Source organism: Gordionus sp. m RMFG-2023, chromosome 1, assembly GCF_954871325.1.
Source record: "Gordionus sp. m RMFG-2023 chromosome 1, tfGorSpeb1-WG-v2, whole genome shotgun sequence".
Taxonomy (NCBI): domain Eukaryota; kingdom Metazoa; phylum Nematomorpha; class Gordioida; order Chordodea; family Parachordodidae; genus Gordionus; species Gordionus sp. m RMFG-2023.
The window spans coordinates 23,375,798-23,397,547 of NC_088775.1; the positions used below are offsets into that span (position 1 = coordinate 23,375,798).

Here is a 21,750-nt window from a genome sequence, read left to right on the forward strand (position 1 = left end):
TTAATAACAAAATCAGTTGATCAAATTTATAATAGAAATGTTAGATAGTGTCATACATTTGTTTCATAAAAATCAGAGCTTGATACGGGCATTAGCTATAAAAATCAAAAATAAATATAATATATTTTAAAAAATCCGGGCCGTACCTGAAAATTTTTTTTTAAAAAGCCGCGGGCCTGAAAATTTTTTTTGTTCTCGTTCAGTGAAATATCTTGGAACCCGGTTTAGATTTTGTCATTTAGAAAAATAAGGACTTTTAAAATTTGGTAAAAATAACAGAAATATTAGTTTTTTTTAAATTTATTTTACTATATTTATCATTTATACCATAAAAATAATTTTATCATTATAATTAGAATAAAATACAAATTAAAAATTAGTATTCTATTTGTTTAAAATTTATAAGAGAATTATAATATCTTCCAAAATAATTGTTTAAATTAAAAGATTTTATGCCTAACTTTGACAGTACATTGCAAATTTATGTACTCAACATTGGTATTTGAATATAATTGCTTAAATTAAAACAAGCTTTTCTAAACGATTCTTAAGTTTGGAATACACTCCATTTGATGAAAATACCAGGGATGTGAACCCGAACCCCTTTAAAAAGTGGAGGATCCAAGGGTTCAGGGTGCTTAAAATTTTTAACTTAAAATTATTTTTTTTAAATTAATGTAAAAATATAATTTTTAAAAAATAATATAAAATTTTTATAATTTTATTAATTTTTAAAAAAATAATATAAAATTTTTCTAAGTAAAATGTTTATAATTTTTTTCGTGGAATCTCCCTAAAAAATAGTCACTTTAAAACTATAATTGATAAAGCAAGGGATGTTGTAAAATATTTAAGAACTCCCACAATTGCTAGAATATTAAAATCCATGAAAAGGTAAATGGCAATTTTAGATTGCACAACACGTTGGTCCTCTATATGTATGATGCTAGAGCGATTATTAAGTTTGAAAGATTTCTGTAATAATTTTATCATAGGAGCATGTGAAATCATTTTGTCAGAAGATGATTGGAATCAAGTAAAAGAGCTTACTAGTGTGCTGGTTCCTTTAAAAATAACAACATTAAGAGTGCAAGCAGAACAATTGTGTTTATCGGATTTTTATGGCATATGGTTAAGATGTCGATTAGAGTTAGGGAGATTAACAAGTTCTTTTTCAAATGAAGTATTAGAAAATACGAAAATAAGAGAGCAACAATATTTACAAAATAGTGTTGTATATGCTTCTATATATTTAGACCCGCGATATCAGGTTTTATTAAGTAGTGAGCAAAAACAAATGGCTATAGACCATCTTGAAGATTTATGGCATACCCAAAACTCTATTATTTACAATACATTGGTGGTTACAACAATATCTACTGGTTGTAGCGATAACAATGATAATGATAACGATATTGATGATCTGGAAATTTTACTATTAGATAGAGAAAAAAAAATTAAATTATCATCTGATAGAAAGGAGCAAAAAATATCTATTGTATTTTTAATAGAAAAGTTCTCGGAAGTTATGAGAATAAATAGAGATGCAAACATTTTAAAATTCTGGGAGGAAAATTCTTCAATATATCCAAAATTATATACCTTTTATAGAATCGTCATGGCTGTACCGGCGACACAAGTACAATAATTTATGTATAATAAAAATGACTATCTATTTTAGGTAAGTGTAGAATGTGGATTTTCATCGTTGACTAATTTACGTGGAAATCTGAAGGATGATATTTTAGAAGATTTCATGATTGTGCGAATATTTAAAATATAAATTATCTCATTTCGAATTATAAATGTGTATATATTGAAGTATAATAAAAAATGAATGAAAAAAAGTCTTATTTTGAGTCATTATTTTTATGTTTCCTCTGAACCCGGACCCGAACCCTGGACCCGGGTCCTTTTAAATTTATTACCGGACCCTTTTTTTTGTCGAAGGGTTCACATCCCTGGAAAATACTCCCTACCGAAGCTGTTGATTGTTTTGCTAGGAATTAAATGGTCAGGCTACATTCATATTTTTATTATTTCATCTGAAAACATAATTTTATTAAACGATGTTGATTTTCAGAATGGTGGGTTATAAAAACAATCATATAATAATATTTAAAAACCAATCTAATTTAGATATGACTAATATTTTTTTAAATTTTATCAGGTAACCAAACATATTAAAAATGATTAGATTGCAATTGGTGTAATATTTTGTTATAAACAATTGATTTATCCTCAGGAAAAAGGTTAATTAAACCATATTTATCATAATATAAATTAAAAACTAGTCGCTATCAGAAAATTAAATTAAGAGTATTAAGAAATATTTTAATTTGCCTAATGCACACCCAATTGGGAAATAAGAGTGGCTAAAATAAAAAATAATAAAGCCACCATTACTTTATTAGTCAAAAAAAATAAAATTTTAAATTTGGTTTAACAGTTTTATTTGAGTAAAAAATGACTTTCTGACTCACTGATATTGACTAGTTAAATTTTTTTAAACCGTTTGCCCAAAATAACAAATTTTTGATTGACAGTCGGCAATTCATTCGACAAAAATCAAATAAGCTCATGACTTATCAATATATATTTTTTCAATAATTTCCTGAACGGATCCACTAAGCATTAACCTTTTTACTTACAAAGAAATATTATACTAAGGTAAAAAAAATTATGATGTATATTTTTCAATCCAAATCTGTAAATTCTCCTAATGATATATTAGTATTTGGTTTAAATCGCGATTTAGATCAAAAAAATCGATAAATCACAAATTTTGCCATACCAAATAGATATTGTTTAAATATATATTTGTTAATACACTTATATTTGAATCAAATATTTATACGACATTCATACGTAATATTAAAGTGTCATTCTTGAGTAAAATTGTACTCGTAAGGATACAATAAAGCTGCGTTTAATTTTCTCTTCGCATCAAGTTAGAAATTTCTGCAAGAGATTGAGTTTGGGATTATATTTTCATAGAGTACAACGGACATTTTTAGCGACTGTGTAGTGTGTGCTATGTCGCCAAGAGGCTAGATTAAAGGATGGGGGGGGATAAATTATAATGCATTTTTTTATGTTTGATGGATTGCAGAAATGATTACATTTCTTATATGCTTAACGAGTTTAAGAAGAACTGACACCGCCATTTTGGCCAATATCGAAAGTTCTACCACCAACATGATATTGGCTCGGCGATTATATGTTTGATAAAATAGGCATCTATGGTTGCGAATTCTCATTTTTATGCCTAATCTTTGGTCTTTCGAACTAGAACTTTTTATTCATTCTATATATAAGTATAGGATAAAGTTAGTTTTTAAAAAAATATAATTTAATATTTGATTGTATGTTCTAGTTTTAAAATACCATTCCCTTTTGGGATTTGGATAGCCTACATGTAATTATATTTGAATTATTTCAACTTTCCAGTGATTTAATTAGTATTAGTTGGAAGCCTGTTAAAAATTGAGTTATCATTTTTCCCGTTTTTCCATACCAGTGCATTTGGTGTTTTTTTTATATTACTCGCTTTCATTGTTATATTAACTTCTTTAAATTAACTGTACATTCGATAGAAAAAAAAACTAGGTCTGTGGAATGAAATGGATATAGATTAATATTTTAATCTCGTGGGATATATTGATATCCGAATTAACTGAGTATACAATTATGATTTTTGGCAACATTTAAGTTGAGTCATAAATTTGGTGGCTAGATAATATGGAAAAACTTAAGATAATGAGTTTATCCATATTATCTCGAACTCATTACAAAATAAACCAGTCTTTATGGACCAAACATAAACATGTGTCTAAAAAATAGCTATTACTATAACTACAAAATAGAGCACAATATACTTATATGTGTATTAGGTGAAATTCTTAAGAGTCCATAAAAGGGCATCTCTCATATAATATATTTTTTAATAAACCTCTCTAAACCTATCAACCAATTTTCCCTTTGTTATCCAATTGCAAAGGCATTCGGCTAACGGCTGAGAACATTTGTCTAAGAGTGAATTAGCCGTAGCACCAGTTCCCTTAATATCGCCTTGAAAAGTAAATTCCTTCAAAACATCGAGTATTTGGCAACCTTTTTTACCTAGAAATATACTTTTTATAAATCTAAAATTTAAATTTTTTTGAGAGACTACAAATTAAAATTTTTGTGATATTTCTCCTATCTTTAAATTAATTCAATCTATATTATGCTCAAACCTTTACAATTCATAATGATGGCCATCAAAAATTGCAGCCTATGTTTCATGTCCGTACACATGACCCATAATCTTTGAACAGTTATCAATGGATCCGTTATAGTTGAATTTTGGGGTAAATCAGTAGCGATTTCCTTATTCCTCTCTTTCGTTGAATCTGTTAGAAATTTCTGCGAATCTTTATCTACCTATATTTAAATTATAATATTATTTATAAAAAAAATTATACATTATATTTAAAAAAGTGACTGTTTGTCAAGCTTTTAATTTTAAAAACAAATCCTTCTAAATTGCATAGTTCCTTCTTTTCTTTCTCCTGATCGAATTCACGAGAACTTTATCCCATGTATTTATATCATTAAATGGTATATATATAACTATTCTTACTTATAATTAAAATTAATCCAAAAAAAATATTTAAGTAAATATTTCTTAATTACGGCTTCCTTGATAACCGATATGAGTTTGTAGTAATGGATTAGTTCATCTTTAAGGCTGGAGGATAGAACCTTTTATATAGAAGAAATCAAATTTTTCATTAATACTATTACTTTTTTTTATACTTTTTGTTTATTTATATTCATCTTCTTTTTTTCTTTACTTCTCTCCATATTTTATTCCCTTCTTTCTTTCTTTTTTCATTCAGCTTAAAAAGGCTTGATTTTCCTTTAAAAACGCATAACAATTTAATCAAGTATAATGAGCCATTCCTTAACTCATTCCAAATGTTGAGCAACCACGATAAATAGAGATAAAGCATTAAGTCACCTCTATAAAAAAATATTATTTTCTCCCATTTAAATAAATTTAAATCTCATCTACCCTCTATAAAAAAAATAACCCCCAAAAAGCCTGGCATAAGGGTTTTAAATTTAAAAAAGACAAAAAATACTATTAAGTGGGATCAATTGGTGTGGAGCAAAATAAAGCTAAATATAAAGAAAACTTAACAATGTGCTCAACTAACATATTTTTTGTTTAAGTAAAACATTGTAACTTGCAAAATCAGTCCTTTTTCTAACACGTTATTTTCATTTATAAAGTTTTGTATTTTGAAGTATAACCAACCACATTCGGCAATCTTTTTGACTTGTTCGAGAGTGGCAGGGTGAAGGAGAAAAAACTTAATACATTATTATATAATATCAATAAAATATCTATAAATAAAATAGCTGATAAAAGCAGTGACGTTACTAGTCTTTTCAACTTGGGGATAGAACCCATATTTTTTTAATTTGGAAGGTTATTCAAATGTTTCTAGGGCTCAAGTGGCCTTGGACCATCCCCTTTTTTAACGATGCCATTATTTAAGAAAGTAAATATTAAAAGATTGAGTGTAATGAGGAAAAATTTAAAAGATTAAAACAAATATTTTTTTAAAAAAGGTATATACAGTATTTCCATGTTTCGTGTCTGGGTTATCAACTATTTCTATATTCCATTCCAATGGTTTGCCCCGTATTTTAATATGTTGTCCATCAATGTCAATCATAACATACATCAAGTCTTTAAGCAAGAGAGATTCCACAAAATGCAATACTAGAAATGAATCTGAACATCCCTTCTCATCTAAACAATTAAATATTTTTTATATATTCAAAAATAAATAAAACAATTTTTTTACATTTTTATATTTTTTTACAAAATAAAATATATAATTTTTTTAATAAAAACTTGTGGTATTTTGATGCAATTATTGAGCAAAAGAATGAGCATATATAATTAATAAGTATATAGGAATATTCTTATATATAAAGATTAGCATTTCCCCTGATCTATATCAAGATTAACTCTTATCTTTGTGGCATAGCCCTAAGCTAACCACTAAGGTGGTACATATGAATGGAATCAGGTTTAAGCCTGAACCGCATAGTTAGGAAAAAACTAACAAAAACTTATTGGCCTCACCCTATCTATTAGATTTTACCTAATGCAGTGGGTTTATTAATTTAACATAATGTTGTGAAGAACGCCATTCGTTAGCTTTATCTAAAGGTAACTGTGATGAAATCAATTTTTAATAAATTTAACAACTTTTTACCTTTTGTACCACAGTATATATATATTTTACAAAACAAACAATTAATCGTTGTACACAATTAATAATATATATTTTTTAAATTCATCATATATTTAATTGTCTTTGAGGCTAATTGTTTCTATTATATCTATTCTCTCCTTTGGGCTCTCGATTTGAAACGGTATAAATTGTTTTCTTATCCGTTTTGGATAACGGCTGCTTGTACTTTCGTTCTCTACCACCGTTTGCTCATTACTGTTGATTTTCATCTTATCATTTATGAGGGTGTCTTTGTTTATTGAGTCTTGTATTGGGTCCATGTCTTTGGTCACCAATTCGTTATTTGTGGTGTAGTTTGAATCGTTTCTTCTTCTCTTCCCTCCTCTCTATTTTTTAAATCGGAGTTGTCGAACCTATGTTTTAACTGATTAATATGTTTTCTCCATACCCCTAATTTAGTTTCAACTAAAAACGTCATTGGTCCTGTTCTTTTAACGATGATACCTGGTATCCAATTATCTTTTTTAAAATCTTTTGCATATATTTTTTCATTTATATTAAAAAAAACCTGGTAACTGAGGTATATATGGATGAGGATAAATTGGTTTTATTAATTGTAAAGGTCCTATGGGTTGAAATTTGAGCATAATTGAACTTGGTGATTGTTTTGTGGTTATGTGGCGTATTTCGATAATTAAACAAAAAATCTTGTATTTTATTATAATCATTATGTTTTTTTTAAAAAATTTTAAAAGTTTGTACTAATCACTCCGCTTCTCCTTTGGTTCATGGGTGGTATGGGACACTATATACATTTTTAATTGATAATTGTTTGCAAAATAAACTAAATTCTCTACTTTGAAATGGGGGTCCATTATCCGTAACAATCGTATTGGGGTAACCGAAAATAGCAAAAAGTCTTAACAACAATTTTCTTACTTCAGTAAATATATTCATCGTCATTTTTTGTATTTCAGGCCATTTACTAAAACTATCTATTATTACTAGATATATATCTCCGTTAATTGGTCCGGCAAAATCTAAATGAATTCTTCCCCATGGTTTATTTGCGGAGGGCCATTTCCCTATGATCGTTTTATTGCCAGGATTATTTGTTTGACATAATTCACAATTCTTACCGTGTAATTCGATATCTTCGTTAATATTCGGCCACCAAACGTTCTCTTGTGCCAATAATTTTGTTTTAGTATAACCCTGATGCCCCATATGTAAAAAAGACAAAATATTTACTTGTAATTTTTTTGGAATTATGGTTCTTAATCCCCATAATATACACCCTGCCTCCATCGTGAGTTCATTTCGGCGCTGGAAAAACGGTTTTAGATTTTCCTCTATTATCTTTGGCCATCCAGTTGTAAGGTAACGTGAAACTTTTGATAATACCGGGTCATTTCTTGTGTGTGCTTTTATATCTAACGCTGAAATAAATTGTGGAGCATCCGATACTATTAAATTAATATCTAACTCTTCCCAAGCAGATGGTTTACCGTCAATTGGAAACCGGAAAAGCATATCCGCATTACTATTTTTTTTTCGTCCCTCGAAGTTGCAATTCATAATCATAATTTGCTAGTAGTAATAACCATCTTACTAATCTTGATGACATATCTGTTATTCTTTTATGTGGATTAAGTAACGATATTAGGGGTTTATGGCCAGTAATGATAATGAAATGTCTGCCAATTAAATATTGTTTAAATTTAATTAATCCAAATATAATTGCTAAAGCCTCACGCTCTATCTGACTGTAATTTCGTTCGGCAGCATTTAATGTTCGAGACGCGTATCCAATCGGTTTTTCTGTTAATGATATGAGATATAACTGATCCTATTCCATGTTGAGACGCATCAGCAACTAGAATTATCGGTCGGTTTTTCCGGATTATAATGTGTTAAAATTGGTGCTTCTGATATTAATTTTTGAAATTTATTAATCACCATTGTTTCATTATTTTTCCATTTCCATGGCACATCTGTCCTTAAAAGCCTATATAATGGAGCAACAATAGTCGAAAAATTGTTTATAAATTTTTGATAATAATTTATTATACCGATAAAAGCTTGTAATTCTTTGACGTTTTTTGGTAATGGTGCGTCTAAAATTGCATTGACATTCTTATTTGTTGTCGTAATTCCCTCTTCGCTAACGGTATGACCTAAGAATTCAATCTTTTCTTTTAAAAAATCACATTTTTTTAGATTTAATTTCATACCGTTTATTTTTAACGTCTTTAATACATTTATCAAATTTTTCTTATGACTCTCAATTGATTCCCCCGTAATTATTATATCGTCCAAATATACCGCTACTCCAGGTAATCCCTTTAATAATGAATCCATTGCTTGTTGAAAAATCGCTGGCACTGAGGTTACCCCAAACGGAAGTCGTGTGAAACGATACAATCCACTAGGCGTGTTGATTACTAACAGCTTTTTTGCCTCCTCATCTAGCTCTATTTGAAAATACGCTTCGGATAAATCTAATACTGTATATTTACACCCATTATCTAGTGTGGCTAATAATGGGTAAAGGATATTTATCTATCAAAATATTTGCATTAACAGTTTGTCTGAAATCACCGCAAATTCGTAAAGATCCATCTTTCTTCAATACGGGTACAATAGAAGAAGCGATATTCGAGTATTTTAGTCTTTCTAAAACTCCCATGGATTCCAGTCGTTGTAATTCCGTTTCCAGTTTTGCCTTCCGCGCAAATGGTATCGGTCTACTTTTCATACCTTGAAACTGTGGGTTGGATTTTACCGCTAAACTGGCCTTAAAACCTCTTAGTAAACCTAATTTTTTAGTGAACAATAAGGAAAATTTATGTACAATATTATCCTCCCAAACCTCATTAACTATATTACATTGATTTATTTTTATTAATTTTAATTTGTTTATTAAATTTCTACCTATCAAGTTAATCCCATTGTTTACAATAATAAATTCATGATATATAACTTTATTCATATAATTAACGGGTAATATACACTTACCTTTATTAATCATTACATTATTATAAGATTTTAAAATAATATCCGTTTTTGTTACTGGTATTTTTAAACGGTAAACGTCTTCTATATTCAAAATGGAGACTGCCGATCCTGTGTCAATTAAAAATTTAATATAAATTTTATCTATCAATAATTTCACCTCAAATTTTTCTCGAGACTCCTCTGGAAATTCCCAATCCTCAAAACTTTCTCCCTCATTTTCAGGAACATCTATCTTTCGAATATATTCTTTCTTCCCACGATTCCTTCTGCATACTTTTTGTAAATGTCCTTTTATCCCACAATTATGGCAGATGGCATTCAAATTAGAGCACTTCGGTTTTATGTGATCTCCTAATCCACAACAATAGCAAATAATTTTTGATACTGATTTGTACTTGTCATACTGCTCCCTTGTTACTGTTTTTGAGATTTTATTTATCTCCTTCCCTGCAGATAATTTTTCATACGACATCATTTCTGTAGTCTCCATTGCGGTCGCGATTTGTATTGCACTTTCCCATGTCAAGTCCTGCGTGTTAATTAATTTCATTAATATTTTTCCATTAATTCCTGACACTAATTTGTCCCGCAATACTGTATTATACATATCTTTAAATTCACACGTCTTTGCCTTTATCTTTAATTTATTAATATACTCTACGATGGTTTCATCTTTTTCTTGTTCCATTTTAAAGAAATAATATCTTTCTAATATGAAGTTGGTCTTCTTCATATAATAATTTTTTAAAAGTTTAATTATGTCATCATATGATATTTCCTCTAATGTCTTTGGCAAACACAAATTAAATAATTTAGAATAAACCTCTAATCCAATATTCGCTAATAAAAATGATTTTTTATCTTCTATTTTTGCGATTTTAAATATGAATTCCATTTTTGATAAATAAACTTCCATATTGCACTCCTTTATATTATATTTCTCCATTTGAAACGACTGCGCCATTGTGATGAAATCAATTTTTATTATAAATTTAACAACTTTTTACCTTTTGTACCACAGTATATATATTTTACAAAACAAACAATTAATCGTCGTACACAATTAATAATATATATATTTTAAATTCATCATATATTTAATTGCCTTTGAGGCTAATTGTTTCTATTACAGTAACGAGTAACGGTAACGCGTTTCTTTTTTCGAATAACGGTAGCGCAAAACGTTACTTTACTCGTTACTTTTTATTTTTTCTTAAAAAATATCAATAAAAAGAAAAACATATTTTATTGTATTATAAAATTACTTTTATTTATTTTTTTATTCTTAATATTAATATTAATAATTTAAGCCGAGTTTAAATTCATATCAACCACTTCAAACATTTTTTTAAAATTCTCGTTGTTAAATTATCAGTCGAAATTAATATTCAATCAAAATTCAAAAAGTAAATATAATATTATTAATTAATTTATAATTTATTTTAAAAGAATATTATGTCCATAGTACTTACTTCTTCAGATGAAGAAGATTTAACCCTTCTCTGGCCCCAATTTGAATTATATTTTAAACCAATTAAGAAAATTAATGGTACCAAGTCTACACTTTGTAAATGTAAATTATGTCCCAACGCAAATATTTCAACGTCAATGACAAGTAGCTAAAACTTAAAAAAACATTTGAAGGTAAAGAATGAATTAATATTGATTCCTTTATCCAACACACACACTAGAATATTTTCAGATAATGTTTTTTTTGATCAGGAAATGAATGAAGATCTCTGTGAAGATGATCTTTCAAGCAATAAAGATATTTCCTTAAATATTTTTATAAATTCCCCGAATTGAAATTTTTGATTATTAAATATAACACCACTCTCCCATCCTCTGCGCCAATTGAACGTGTGTTTAGCACGGCGAAAGCGCTTATTTATCTGATCAAAATTTTGAAAATCAATTGTTGTTAAAAATAAATAAAAAATTGTTACATAAAGATGTTATCTTATGGTATATTATTTTTGTATACTTTTATTCATATTATAATTATACTAGTAGATAGTCCTTCAAAAATGACAAGGAATGAAAATTTTCTTCTTACTTTTATGCTAGATGTTACCTGTTATTTGAAAACAATATCCAATTTTTATTCTTTTTACTCCCTCCCCCCTTCAGGCTAGGTTCAATCCATTAAAACTAAGTGTAAATACTATGGTTTGAAATTTAAAGCATTTACTTGATAATACCAATATTATTTGTTAAATATTACTGATTACTTATACCTAATATTTAATATTAAGAAAAATTCCCAGGAAAAGTCCAAAGCTTATTAATTATGAAAAATTCTTCCAAGCCCAATGAAAGATCATAATAATTTTGGTAGTTGAGAACTGAAATAAAATATTTAAATAATCCTAATGAATTTAAAAATACAATCAAAATTCAGATTTTCATGGGCCTTGGTTTTTTGATCAGGTCAAGCCCTATTTGTTTTGGGCCAATGTCTGACCTATAATTAATAATAATAAAATTCTCAAGCGTCCAAGCTCATGATAATTTTGAAAAATTTTCCCCAAGCCCAGCCCAGTATAATTTATAAAAATATTTTCCAAGCCCAGCCCAACACATAATAATTTTATAAAAAAATTTTCTCAAACCTGGCCAACCGATAGTAATTTTCAAAATTTTTTTCCAAGCCTGGAGATAGGTAAATCTCTAAAAACCATATCTATTTTTTAGTCTATTTTAACCCAGCTCACCCCAACCAAGGCCAACCCATTAAGACTAAGAGTGAATACTATTTTTTTGAATAAAAATATATTTAAATTGGATTTTAAGTGAGGGCCATATAAATATTCTGTGTTAAATATTACACCTATGCCTAATATTAAAAAAAATTCCCGAGCCAGGTCCTCGCATTTGGTTTTCTCAAACCCGCAAAAGACCATAATAATTTTGATAGTTGAGGACTGAAATAAAATTATAAAAGGTCACAATGCTTTTAAAAATACAATCAGAATATAACAGTTGCATGGGCCTTGGTTTGTTTTCAAAAGAAATTTCCAGGCCAATTTCTAGCCCATATATAAAATTAAAAAATTTACAGGAATCTTAGACTATAATAATTATGAAATGTTTCTCAAGCTATGTACAAGTCCATATTAATGGTGAAAAATATTTCCAAAAAATAATTTATTTTGATCCAGAAAAATAGGTCTGATGTAAGGGGTTATAAGAATTAAATCTGTCTGATTTCAAAATTATCATCGAATGAAGAGTAAATATCTGATTTACCTATGATTCTACTGGTGAACTCCTGGTATTTATATGAAATTCATGAATACATATTAAAGTACCATGCTGAAAATATGTTCATCCTAATTAAATTTTAAACAAACCAAATGATTTATTACTTAGTTACAAAATATAAAAATAAATTTAAGAAATTGTTATTAAATTACAATAGAAAAAATAAAAAGATATGTCTAAGTTAACAAATAATAGGAGGTAAACTTCAATCATAGTCAAATTATATATAAGTAAAACAGAAAGGTTATACATTTAATCAAAAATGTTATAATAAGTTATGAATAACATACATTCTACAATTATGAAGTTATGAGTAAATATACAAAATTTTCCTATCTTATGAGGTGTTATTTAAAAATTTATATTTATTTTGGGTTTATTCTAAAATTTTCCATTATTTTTATAAAATATGTTAATGATATATTAAGTAATTTTATTTATGTTATTTATTTGTATTTGTAATTTATAATCTAAAAATTTATTCTTGCTAGATAAGAGTTTTATGTTACCAAGGTGTGCTTTGTCCCTTCCATATTTCTCTTATCTTTTTTAAAACCCCAATATAATAGTATAAAATCTAAAATTATACATAAATTCAAGAATTAAAATAGTATTTAAATAAATCGCTTATTACTATTGAATGGGTACTTGCCATTTAAAGTTCTACCTTATTCCTATTGAATCGGTACTTGATGCATTTAATGTTCTATTTACCCCTAAATATTCAGGAATATGTATAATATTAGGTGTGTGTTCAGTGCATTTCAATGCACAGGCAAAATTTTAAAAAATGTCAACTATTAATTAATTTATGAAAGTTGCATGGGACATGGTTTTTTGATCAGGCCTGGCTATGACTGCAAAAAAAATTTCAGACCAATCTATAACCCATATTTAAAATTCAAATATCTTAAAGCACTTCTATTTTAAATTTTATCCAATATGATTTCCATCACATTTTTAAATTTTGATATTTCTAATACATGCTCAAGGTATACATTGCAACAATTTTACCTCTTTTTCTCTTAAATTTTAATATTTATATAAAATTTATTAATAAAGTAAATTTAATACCATGCACACAAACTAAATAATTACCCTTCAACCCCATCAGCTAGTATGGTAATAATAATAAACGGCAGAATTTTAAAAATATCAGCTATTAATTAATATATATGTAATTAATATTTTAAATTTAATTATATTCAAAAGGTGCATGCGTAAAGCAAACGCCTTTAAAACTTTAATATATATATAATTAATATTTTAAATTTATTTATATTCAAGTTGGTGCATGCGTAAAGCATATTGCCTTTGAAACGGGAGGCTTGTGTTCGATTCTCGTAGAGAGCAAAAAATTAACATTACACTATATAGTCTCCTTAAATTTAAAATATATTAGGGAGATACGAAAACGATCGTGTTTTGATTATGGAGATAAAATTAACAACACTATATAGTCTCCTTAAATTTAAAATGCATTAGGGAGATACAAAAACGATCGTGTTATGATTATGGAGATTATATATATTAGATATCAAAATTTTATTATAAAAAGATCTTATCTTATATGTTCTTTTGTATAGTTTTATTTTATTATATATTGTCGGAAAAAAATAAATATTTTTTTGCATTATATATAACATTTAATTTTTTTTAAGTAACGAGTAGCCCGTTACTTTTTTAAAAAGTCGGTAACGCGCGTTCCTTTTGTAAAATGGTAACGAGTAACGCGTTCCATTTTTCGATGTAACGAGTAACGGTAACGCGTTTCTTTTTTGTAGTAACGTTTACAGCACTAATTTAACATGCTCATTTTCTTGCTCATAATCGCTTAAAATACTATAAGTTTTAATTTTAAAAAATTATTTTATATATTTTGTCACACTACGAATATTTTTGATTTTGAGTTAAGAATTATGATTACTGAACTAAATCATTTTGAAATTTATACTCTTTAAATATCAGGTATTGAAATAAATATTTTTGATGACAGATTCGTTATATCAAAATGGAGCCTAAACAATTATTTATTTATTGCTGGATTGTTATAAATTTTTAAAAAGAATATGGTGATTATTATATTTTATATAAATTATATCGTTCATACTTTTCTTCAATATAGAATTTTTTCCAAAATTTTGTTATTAAATTATTAATTTTTATAATAAATATAATAATTAGTTAATTGAATGGGTTCCTATCCTCTTAAAGGATATTTAAAATCAGAATTACCCTCATGACCAACATGTTTCATGAATTATTAATAAAATTTAAGGTAGAAAATTCCAAAAATCTTTATCACTACTAATTTATGCAGGCACCTATAAGTTTATCATGTAAAACATTTTTAAATAAATGGATAAGAGAAAAAATAGATTTTTTTTTAAAAAAATCAGCTATATGTTTAATTTATATGAATGATAGAAAGAAAGTAGTGTGGTTAAATTTGGGTTGGGTCGAATTAGCATGATTTTTGATAAAAAATATACGAATATTTCAATATTCACATAGAAATAATTATCTTTAATAATATTAGATTCTATTTTTTTTAAATAATCTGACATTGTATAATTTTTACTTTACACTAGCAACTCGAACCACGAACTCGAGTTGTGATCGGGAACCCAAATTAAAAACTAGAGAAATAGTAGTTCAATATTCACATAGAAATAATTACCGCATTAAAAAAAGAAAATATTAGATTCCCTTTTTTTATAAAATGTTCTTATCTTGAGGTAAAAATATTGTATAATTTTTACTTTACACTAGAAAATCTAAAAAATAGAGGAAGAATAATTTAATATAATAATTAACGTCGAATTCGAAATAATTATCTCATAGGGATTTATAGATTTTAGATATTTATAATTCATATATCATCAAAAAAATGCGGGTAATAATGTTTATTTAATAAATAATTTCGGGATCTGGTCTAAAGTCGTAAAAATTGGCTAAGGCTCAAGCCGACTAGATGAGGCTCACGAGTTGGCATTAGTCAGCTCAGGAGTTGGTTCTAGTCGTCCCAATAGTTGGCTCAAGTTTAAAGAAATGTATTTATTTATTATTTAACACTAATTCGCTAATGGATATTACGACTATTAGAGAACTGCAAGGGTTGTCCATAGCTCGACAAGACCTAACATTTAAAAGAATATTATTCAGGTTGGGGCTCGGGTCGGGTGGTAAAAGCTGTCCAATCCGAAACCTGACCCGAAAAAAATATTTATATAAATATCCTAAATAAAATTCATCATTTTAATTCATAATGTCAATTATAAAACCTTATCATATTTTATTTATCACATTTTCTCCTTCAAATGTCAATCAGAATATCATGTCATTTTCATTTATTATTTTATAATTTACATAACAACCATATACCAAATTAATTTATGTGAATATATTTTAGTATACTGCAGCATAGTTAACGATATTATTATATATTTTACTTTCATCATATTCTATAAAGTTCCTCACATTTTCATATCAAAAAAATTATTTCAATGGATGTCAAATTTAAAAAATAGTAAAAAGATTAAGAGCAATGAAGTAAGGGAAAATGCCAATGGCAAATCTGAGGTCTGGAAAAGGCTTTCATTTATATATGATGAAAACAAAGAACTTAATCATGTAAGTTGCAATTTTTGCAAATATATGCTAACAACATTCATAAAATATATGATATTATTAAATTATTTTAGGCATGAATCAACTAAAAAGGCATAAATGCGTATTTACAATAGAGAGTAAAAAGACTCAATTAACAATTGATAGTTTTTTTTGGTACTGGTCCCAAAAAGTCAAAAGTTGTGCCAAACAGTGTCCCCTACACTTTTTGAGGAAGCAGAATACCCCCCTGAAAAGTACCCCCCATTTTGACACCCATAAATTTTTAATACATTAACAACACCAGTGATCAAATAGTGGTAAAATGTAAAAATATATATACTTTAAAAATATTCTTTTTAAATTAATAATTTATAAATTAGGGGAAGAGAAAGTGAAAGAATTTAGAATTTCATCGATATTTAATTGTTTAAATAAAAAAAATTTCCAGATAAAATGGTTAAATTATTGAGAAATGGATCTTTCATGTTTAAATTAATTTAATTTTACTCATGACCCTTTCGGCAGTACTTGAGGTAGTAGGAATGGTTAATAAATATATCTATTCTCTCCTTCATAAAATCTTATGTCTTCTTTGAAAAAACATCCAAAAATTCAGTGTTATTATCTATTAGGAATAAAAATAAATTAAAGACAACAATTTAAATTATACTTCTCAAATTTTTCAGGCAATCTTTTGCCAATTGAATTTGATTTATTGCAAACCCTATCCTTGGAAATGGTTTGCAATTTTGTACAAGCCAAACTTGTTATCAGCAATATATTATCCAAAACACAAAGTGATAAAATAAAATAAAATTTTTCTATTCTAAAGACTATAGCACTAGCCATAGTGGAAGAGGCAGGATCTTCAGAATCCTTTAAATTTGTTAAAGCTGCCCTAAAGGCATCATAAAATAGAAAAAAATTTACAATAGCTTTATAAGACGATAGCCAGCTTCTATAAATATAAAATAAACATTTTAAATCTAAACAAATAAGATAATATTACAGAGTGCCATTCTTGATGCGTAAAAATTGTTGCGATTTTGTCAGAACATTACTCTGACATGATTTGAGCAGCTCATATCTTTTAACACCATTAAAATAAATATTTGTCTAATATTCCTAAAACATTACGCAGTTCTTTTATTGATTGACATAATTGAACAATGATTAAATTTAATCGCTGACAATATCACCAAAAAAAGCTGCCTTTGGGGTCTCCTCTCAAATCACCTGCACTCCATTGATTCTTCCACTCATGTTTGAGGCGCCATCATAGCTTTGCCCAATTTAAGGTGTAAATTCATGTAGCCAAGTTTGGATATTATATTCTTTTTACTATCGAGACCAGTTGTATTTCCCGTACAATATATGTCTATCAGTCTTTCAACGGGATTCGGCGTCTCACTATTTTCAAAGATAATAGATTTGAATATAAAACGTTTTTAATCCCTTATTTTTTTTCTCCCTTCTTCTTTCTTCGTTTTATTGTATATACATTTTGAGTACGTTCAGAATCTGCAATGAATTTAATAAGGCATTACTTTGCTATTTGTCCAATTTTGAGTAATATTCTTAAAAGCTACTATTTCAAAGCTTTTCTTTATATCGTTAAAATTAAGCCCACCATGTCTTTTTCTAATGTGATCTGTCCATTTATCATCACTTATATTATGCGATGTGCAATTTTTAATTAAGCATTTGTATTTTTTTAAGTTAATATTTTTGGGCATATTTTGAAATTGGAAAAATAATTTATGACAAGAAATCTCGGATAACAACCTAATTTACTAAACATCGATCAAAATTCTCGTCAATACATATTAAATTAAATAATAAGTTGGGGGTGGGGTCTTATTATTACATTCATAACCCAGGAATCACTTAGTTATGGATGGATGTAGCAAAACAATAAAATAATTTAAATTTAAAAAAATATTTTAAAAAGTACCCCCACTCAAATTTTTAGAAGCAGTTGCTTGGGACCCCCCCCCCTTCCGTTGTAAGGCCACTGCTGCCAAATTAAAAAAAGAGTGTATAAAGGTGCTCACCATTTTTGTGGACGTGATTTGAGATCATTTGATGTAATTCATGGGGAAGTGTTGATTTTTGCCAATATTTTGCCAAAATTGGCTCAATATATGGAAATATTGATGTTAAAAGCTTCATTCCAAATCCCACGATAATTTCTAGAAATTTAATAGATACTGTTGATGGTATACGCAATTTAAACGCATATATGAAAAAGGGTCGATGTGCTGTTAACAAATATATGAAAATATGGTAAAATTATTTATAATTTTTAGATTCGATTGTATTTGAACTTTTTTATAATATATTTTACAAATTAAATAAAAATGCAACTTAATATATATCTTGATTAGATTATGGCCATTGAATAAACGTTTATTTAAGGTGACGATGAATATATACATATTTTTTAGTTATTATAATATTCAAACTCAAATTGTAAAATTTAATTCGGAGTCGGGTCGGGTTGGACTAAAAATGTGTGCTCGGGCTCGGATCGGGCTGCGATAAAATTAGTTTGCAGACCTCTAACGACGATGATTAATTGCTTAATAAATAGGTAAAAATTGACTTCCGATCAAATAATTTAGCAGTATTGGCTATCCAAAAAAATTCAATAACCTAAATTACACACCCTCTAGCTAGTATTTCTTGCTCCTTACTCGAAGTAACGGTGAAGAGATCCTTCAGTACACTCACTAGAATTAAGTAACCCGATTATGAACTAAATTTTACAATTGTTTTAGACGATATTTTAATCATCAAACTTAATAAAAATTTGTTAAACAAATCTTTTGAGGTTTGACATTTATTTTTACTTATCATATTTTTATGTGGTGATAAAATATTTGAGTGCAGGGTAAGAAAAAAAACTTAAATAAAATATTTAAAAAAACAAAATAATTATCCCCACCATAAAAACTAAAATAATTTTTTTTAACATAAAATTTTAAAAATGAAATAAAAATATAATAATTTTTTTAATTATTATTTGCTATATAGTGGCGTGGCACCATATATAAAATAAAAAACATAAATAAATAAAATCCAGAGTATTTTTGTTTATTTTCATATTTAAAATTTTTTTAAAAAAATGAAATATATTAAAAATTAATGTTAAGGGATATGTTTTAAGTGCAATACAAATAGAAAAATAAATATATTTTGATCTTTTGTATAAATAAAATAAATATATATTAAATAAAGAATTCACAAGTCATTTTCGAAACTATAATATAAGAAAGGTAAATTTAATAGAAAATAAAACAATGAAAAAAATAAGTTAAAAAATTAATCATAATTTGACCTTAAGTTTTACCCAAAAAGAAATTGTGTATTTTTTAACTCTTCCAGTTTATAGATAAAAATTAATTTTATAAAAAAACATCGATCATAAAATAAATAATTTTTTTATAAATTGCAAATGTGTTATTTTAATTATTTTTGCAAAATATTTTTATCTGGATAGGTTTTAATTTAATCGTCAACATGTTTCATTAAATCATCACAACACTAAATGTTGATTTTTATGTTTTATATAATATGCATTTACATTATAAGATAAATAAACAAATTTATTTCTAAATTTTAGGGTTTAACAATTCTGCACCAGTCTCCCTTAAGTAGATTTTTATATTGAGATAATCTAGGTTTTATATTAATGGATTCGTCCATGATTATAGTTATTCCAAACCTAGCTCACATAAACAAGATAAGAACATTTTATTTTTTAAAAAAGGAATCTAATATATTCCTTTTTTTAATACGATGAATATTTCTATGAACTCGTCCTCTAGTTTTTAATTAGGTTCCCAATCACAACTCTAGTTCGTGACTCGAGATGGTAGAGTAAAACATATATAAAAAATTTGCAGATCAAGTTAACAACATTTTATTAAAAAAAGGGAATCTAATTATTAATATGTTAATTATATGTGATATTGAACTACTCATCCTCTAAATTGGGTGCATGATCACTGAGTTGCTAGTGTAAAGTAAAATTATAAAATATTTTCAGATAAACAATTTTTTAAAAAAAGAATCTAATATTATTAAAGATAATTTTCATGCTAATATTGAAATATTTGTACTCTATGTATATAAATATGATTTAGCAAAATAATCACAATAGAATATTATAAGTTGGTTTTAGTAGGTTGGTGCTCGGGTCAAGGCTCAGGGGTCAATGCTTGGGTGTATAGATTTACCAAATTGACCCATAGGTTGGGTTGGTTCTGGTTCATTTTTCAACCAAAAACCAGGATTGAAGTCATGTAAAATCAATCATTTAACCATACTAATAGAAAGTAATAATAAAAAACTATAAAGTAAAATAAAAATATGCCTTATTAGTATAACAAATTGAAATAAATTATAAGTAAAAAAGAAACACCTTATTAACAAATTTAAAAATCCAATCATAACCTTATATAATTGACCATATTATATTATATAAAATGTTGGCTTTGATTGATTAATGAAACATCTACATTCTAAATCATAAAACCAAGTAGAAAATATTTTTTAGAGAAATTAAGCAATAAAATTTTTAAGTCAATACAATCAGATCCTTTACATATAAATTTAGTGTTTTCTTATAATAATAAAAAATTAGTAATAAAATAGTGTGTAAATTATTAATTGAGTTTTGCCAATCCAATCTAATATTTACCCCAAACTGTTGAGATAAATATTTACTAATAATTTGTGGATTGACACACCTCTAATTATTATAAAAATGGAGTTCTATAATATATAGAAATATCATTATAATAAATTTTACCAGTATACCCTTCACTTGATTTTCCAGTTAAACTGAATTTATAATTAATGTTAAAAGTTGAAAATTTGTTAATACTTATTCTCAAAGGGCAATAATAGTTCATGGGTAGAGTAAGGTTTAGGATGAATTTGTAGTTTTTTAAGTAACAAATAGCTCGATTCATCTTTGGCATTAAAGTTTAAATATTTTCCAAAGTTAACCTATTAACATTGAATAATGAAAAAATTATGCATATATTTACATAATTCATGTGTTCCTTGGAGCTACTTAAAGAGTTTAAAAAATAAAGTATATTATAGAATTCAGTATATGGTATCTAAAATTTATATAGTCATAATTTTAAAGACTAAATATTAACTTGAGTTTTTAAATTAAGAATGATTTCAGATAAGGTTAATAAATCTTCAATTTGATTATTATAAAATACTAAGTATATAAATAGATATTAAAATAAAATTATAATTTACATTTCTTTTTTAACTTTTCTTCAATCTCAAAGTCATCTAAATTTGGTGCAGGTGTCATTGAGCTTGTAAAATAAAAGATTATGATAAAGATGCTGAAAATTTACCTTTTTAGCATCTTTAAACAAATTTCCATATTTTGGTTACTTAATTCTGGAAAAAGAATCAATTAAATAAAAGATTCATTAACTTTATTACCCTTGTGAGTTAGATTAAAGGAAAGCTCATTTAAAAGTGAAGATAAATCCATTTTTTTTTTAAATTCAAATTTATGAGCGAATGTTTCTATATAACACAAATCTCAACATATGTGCTTAAT

The 21,750-nt window shown here is 26.7% G+C and overlaps 1 protein-coding gene across 1 annotated transcript; it reads right to left on the reverse strand.

Annotated features, from left to right (window-relative positions):
* Positions 1-2,951: 2,951 nt before the first annotated feature.
* LOC135923210 (gamma-tubulin complex component 3-like) lies at positions 2,952-21,224 on the reverse strand. Its single transcript, XM_065457848.1, has 9 exons — positions 21,209-21,224; positions 21,043-21,167; positions 20,968-20,999; positions 5,631-5,806; positions 5,235-5,360; positions 4,678-4,746; positions 4,239-4,425; positions 3,953-4,122; positions 2,952-3,050 (listed from the first exon to the last, which is right to left on the reverse strand). The coding sequence occupies exons 1-9, from the start codon at positions 21,215-21,217 to the stop codon at positions 2,952-2,954; spliced, it is 993 nt and encodes a 330-aa protein (XP_065313920.1). The 5' UTR covers positions 21,218-21,224.
* Positions 21,225-21,750: the final 526 nt, after the last annotated feature.

Excerpts from the sequence above, each read along its gene's own strand:
- LOC135923210 (XM_065457848.1), bottom strand. Across the intron at positions 4,426-4,677 it reads TATCGGTTATCAAGGAAGCC|GTAGATAAAGATTCGCAGAA; the intron begins GTAATTAAGAAA and ends ATTTAAATATAG. Across the intron at positions 4,123-4,238 it reads CATCATTATGAATTGTAAAG|GTAAAAAAGGTTGCCAAATA; the intron begins GTTTGAGCATAA and ends GTATATTTCTAG.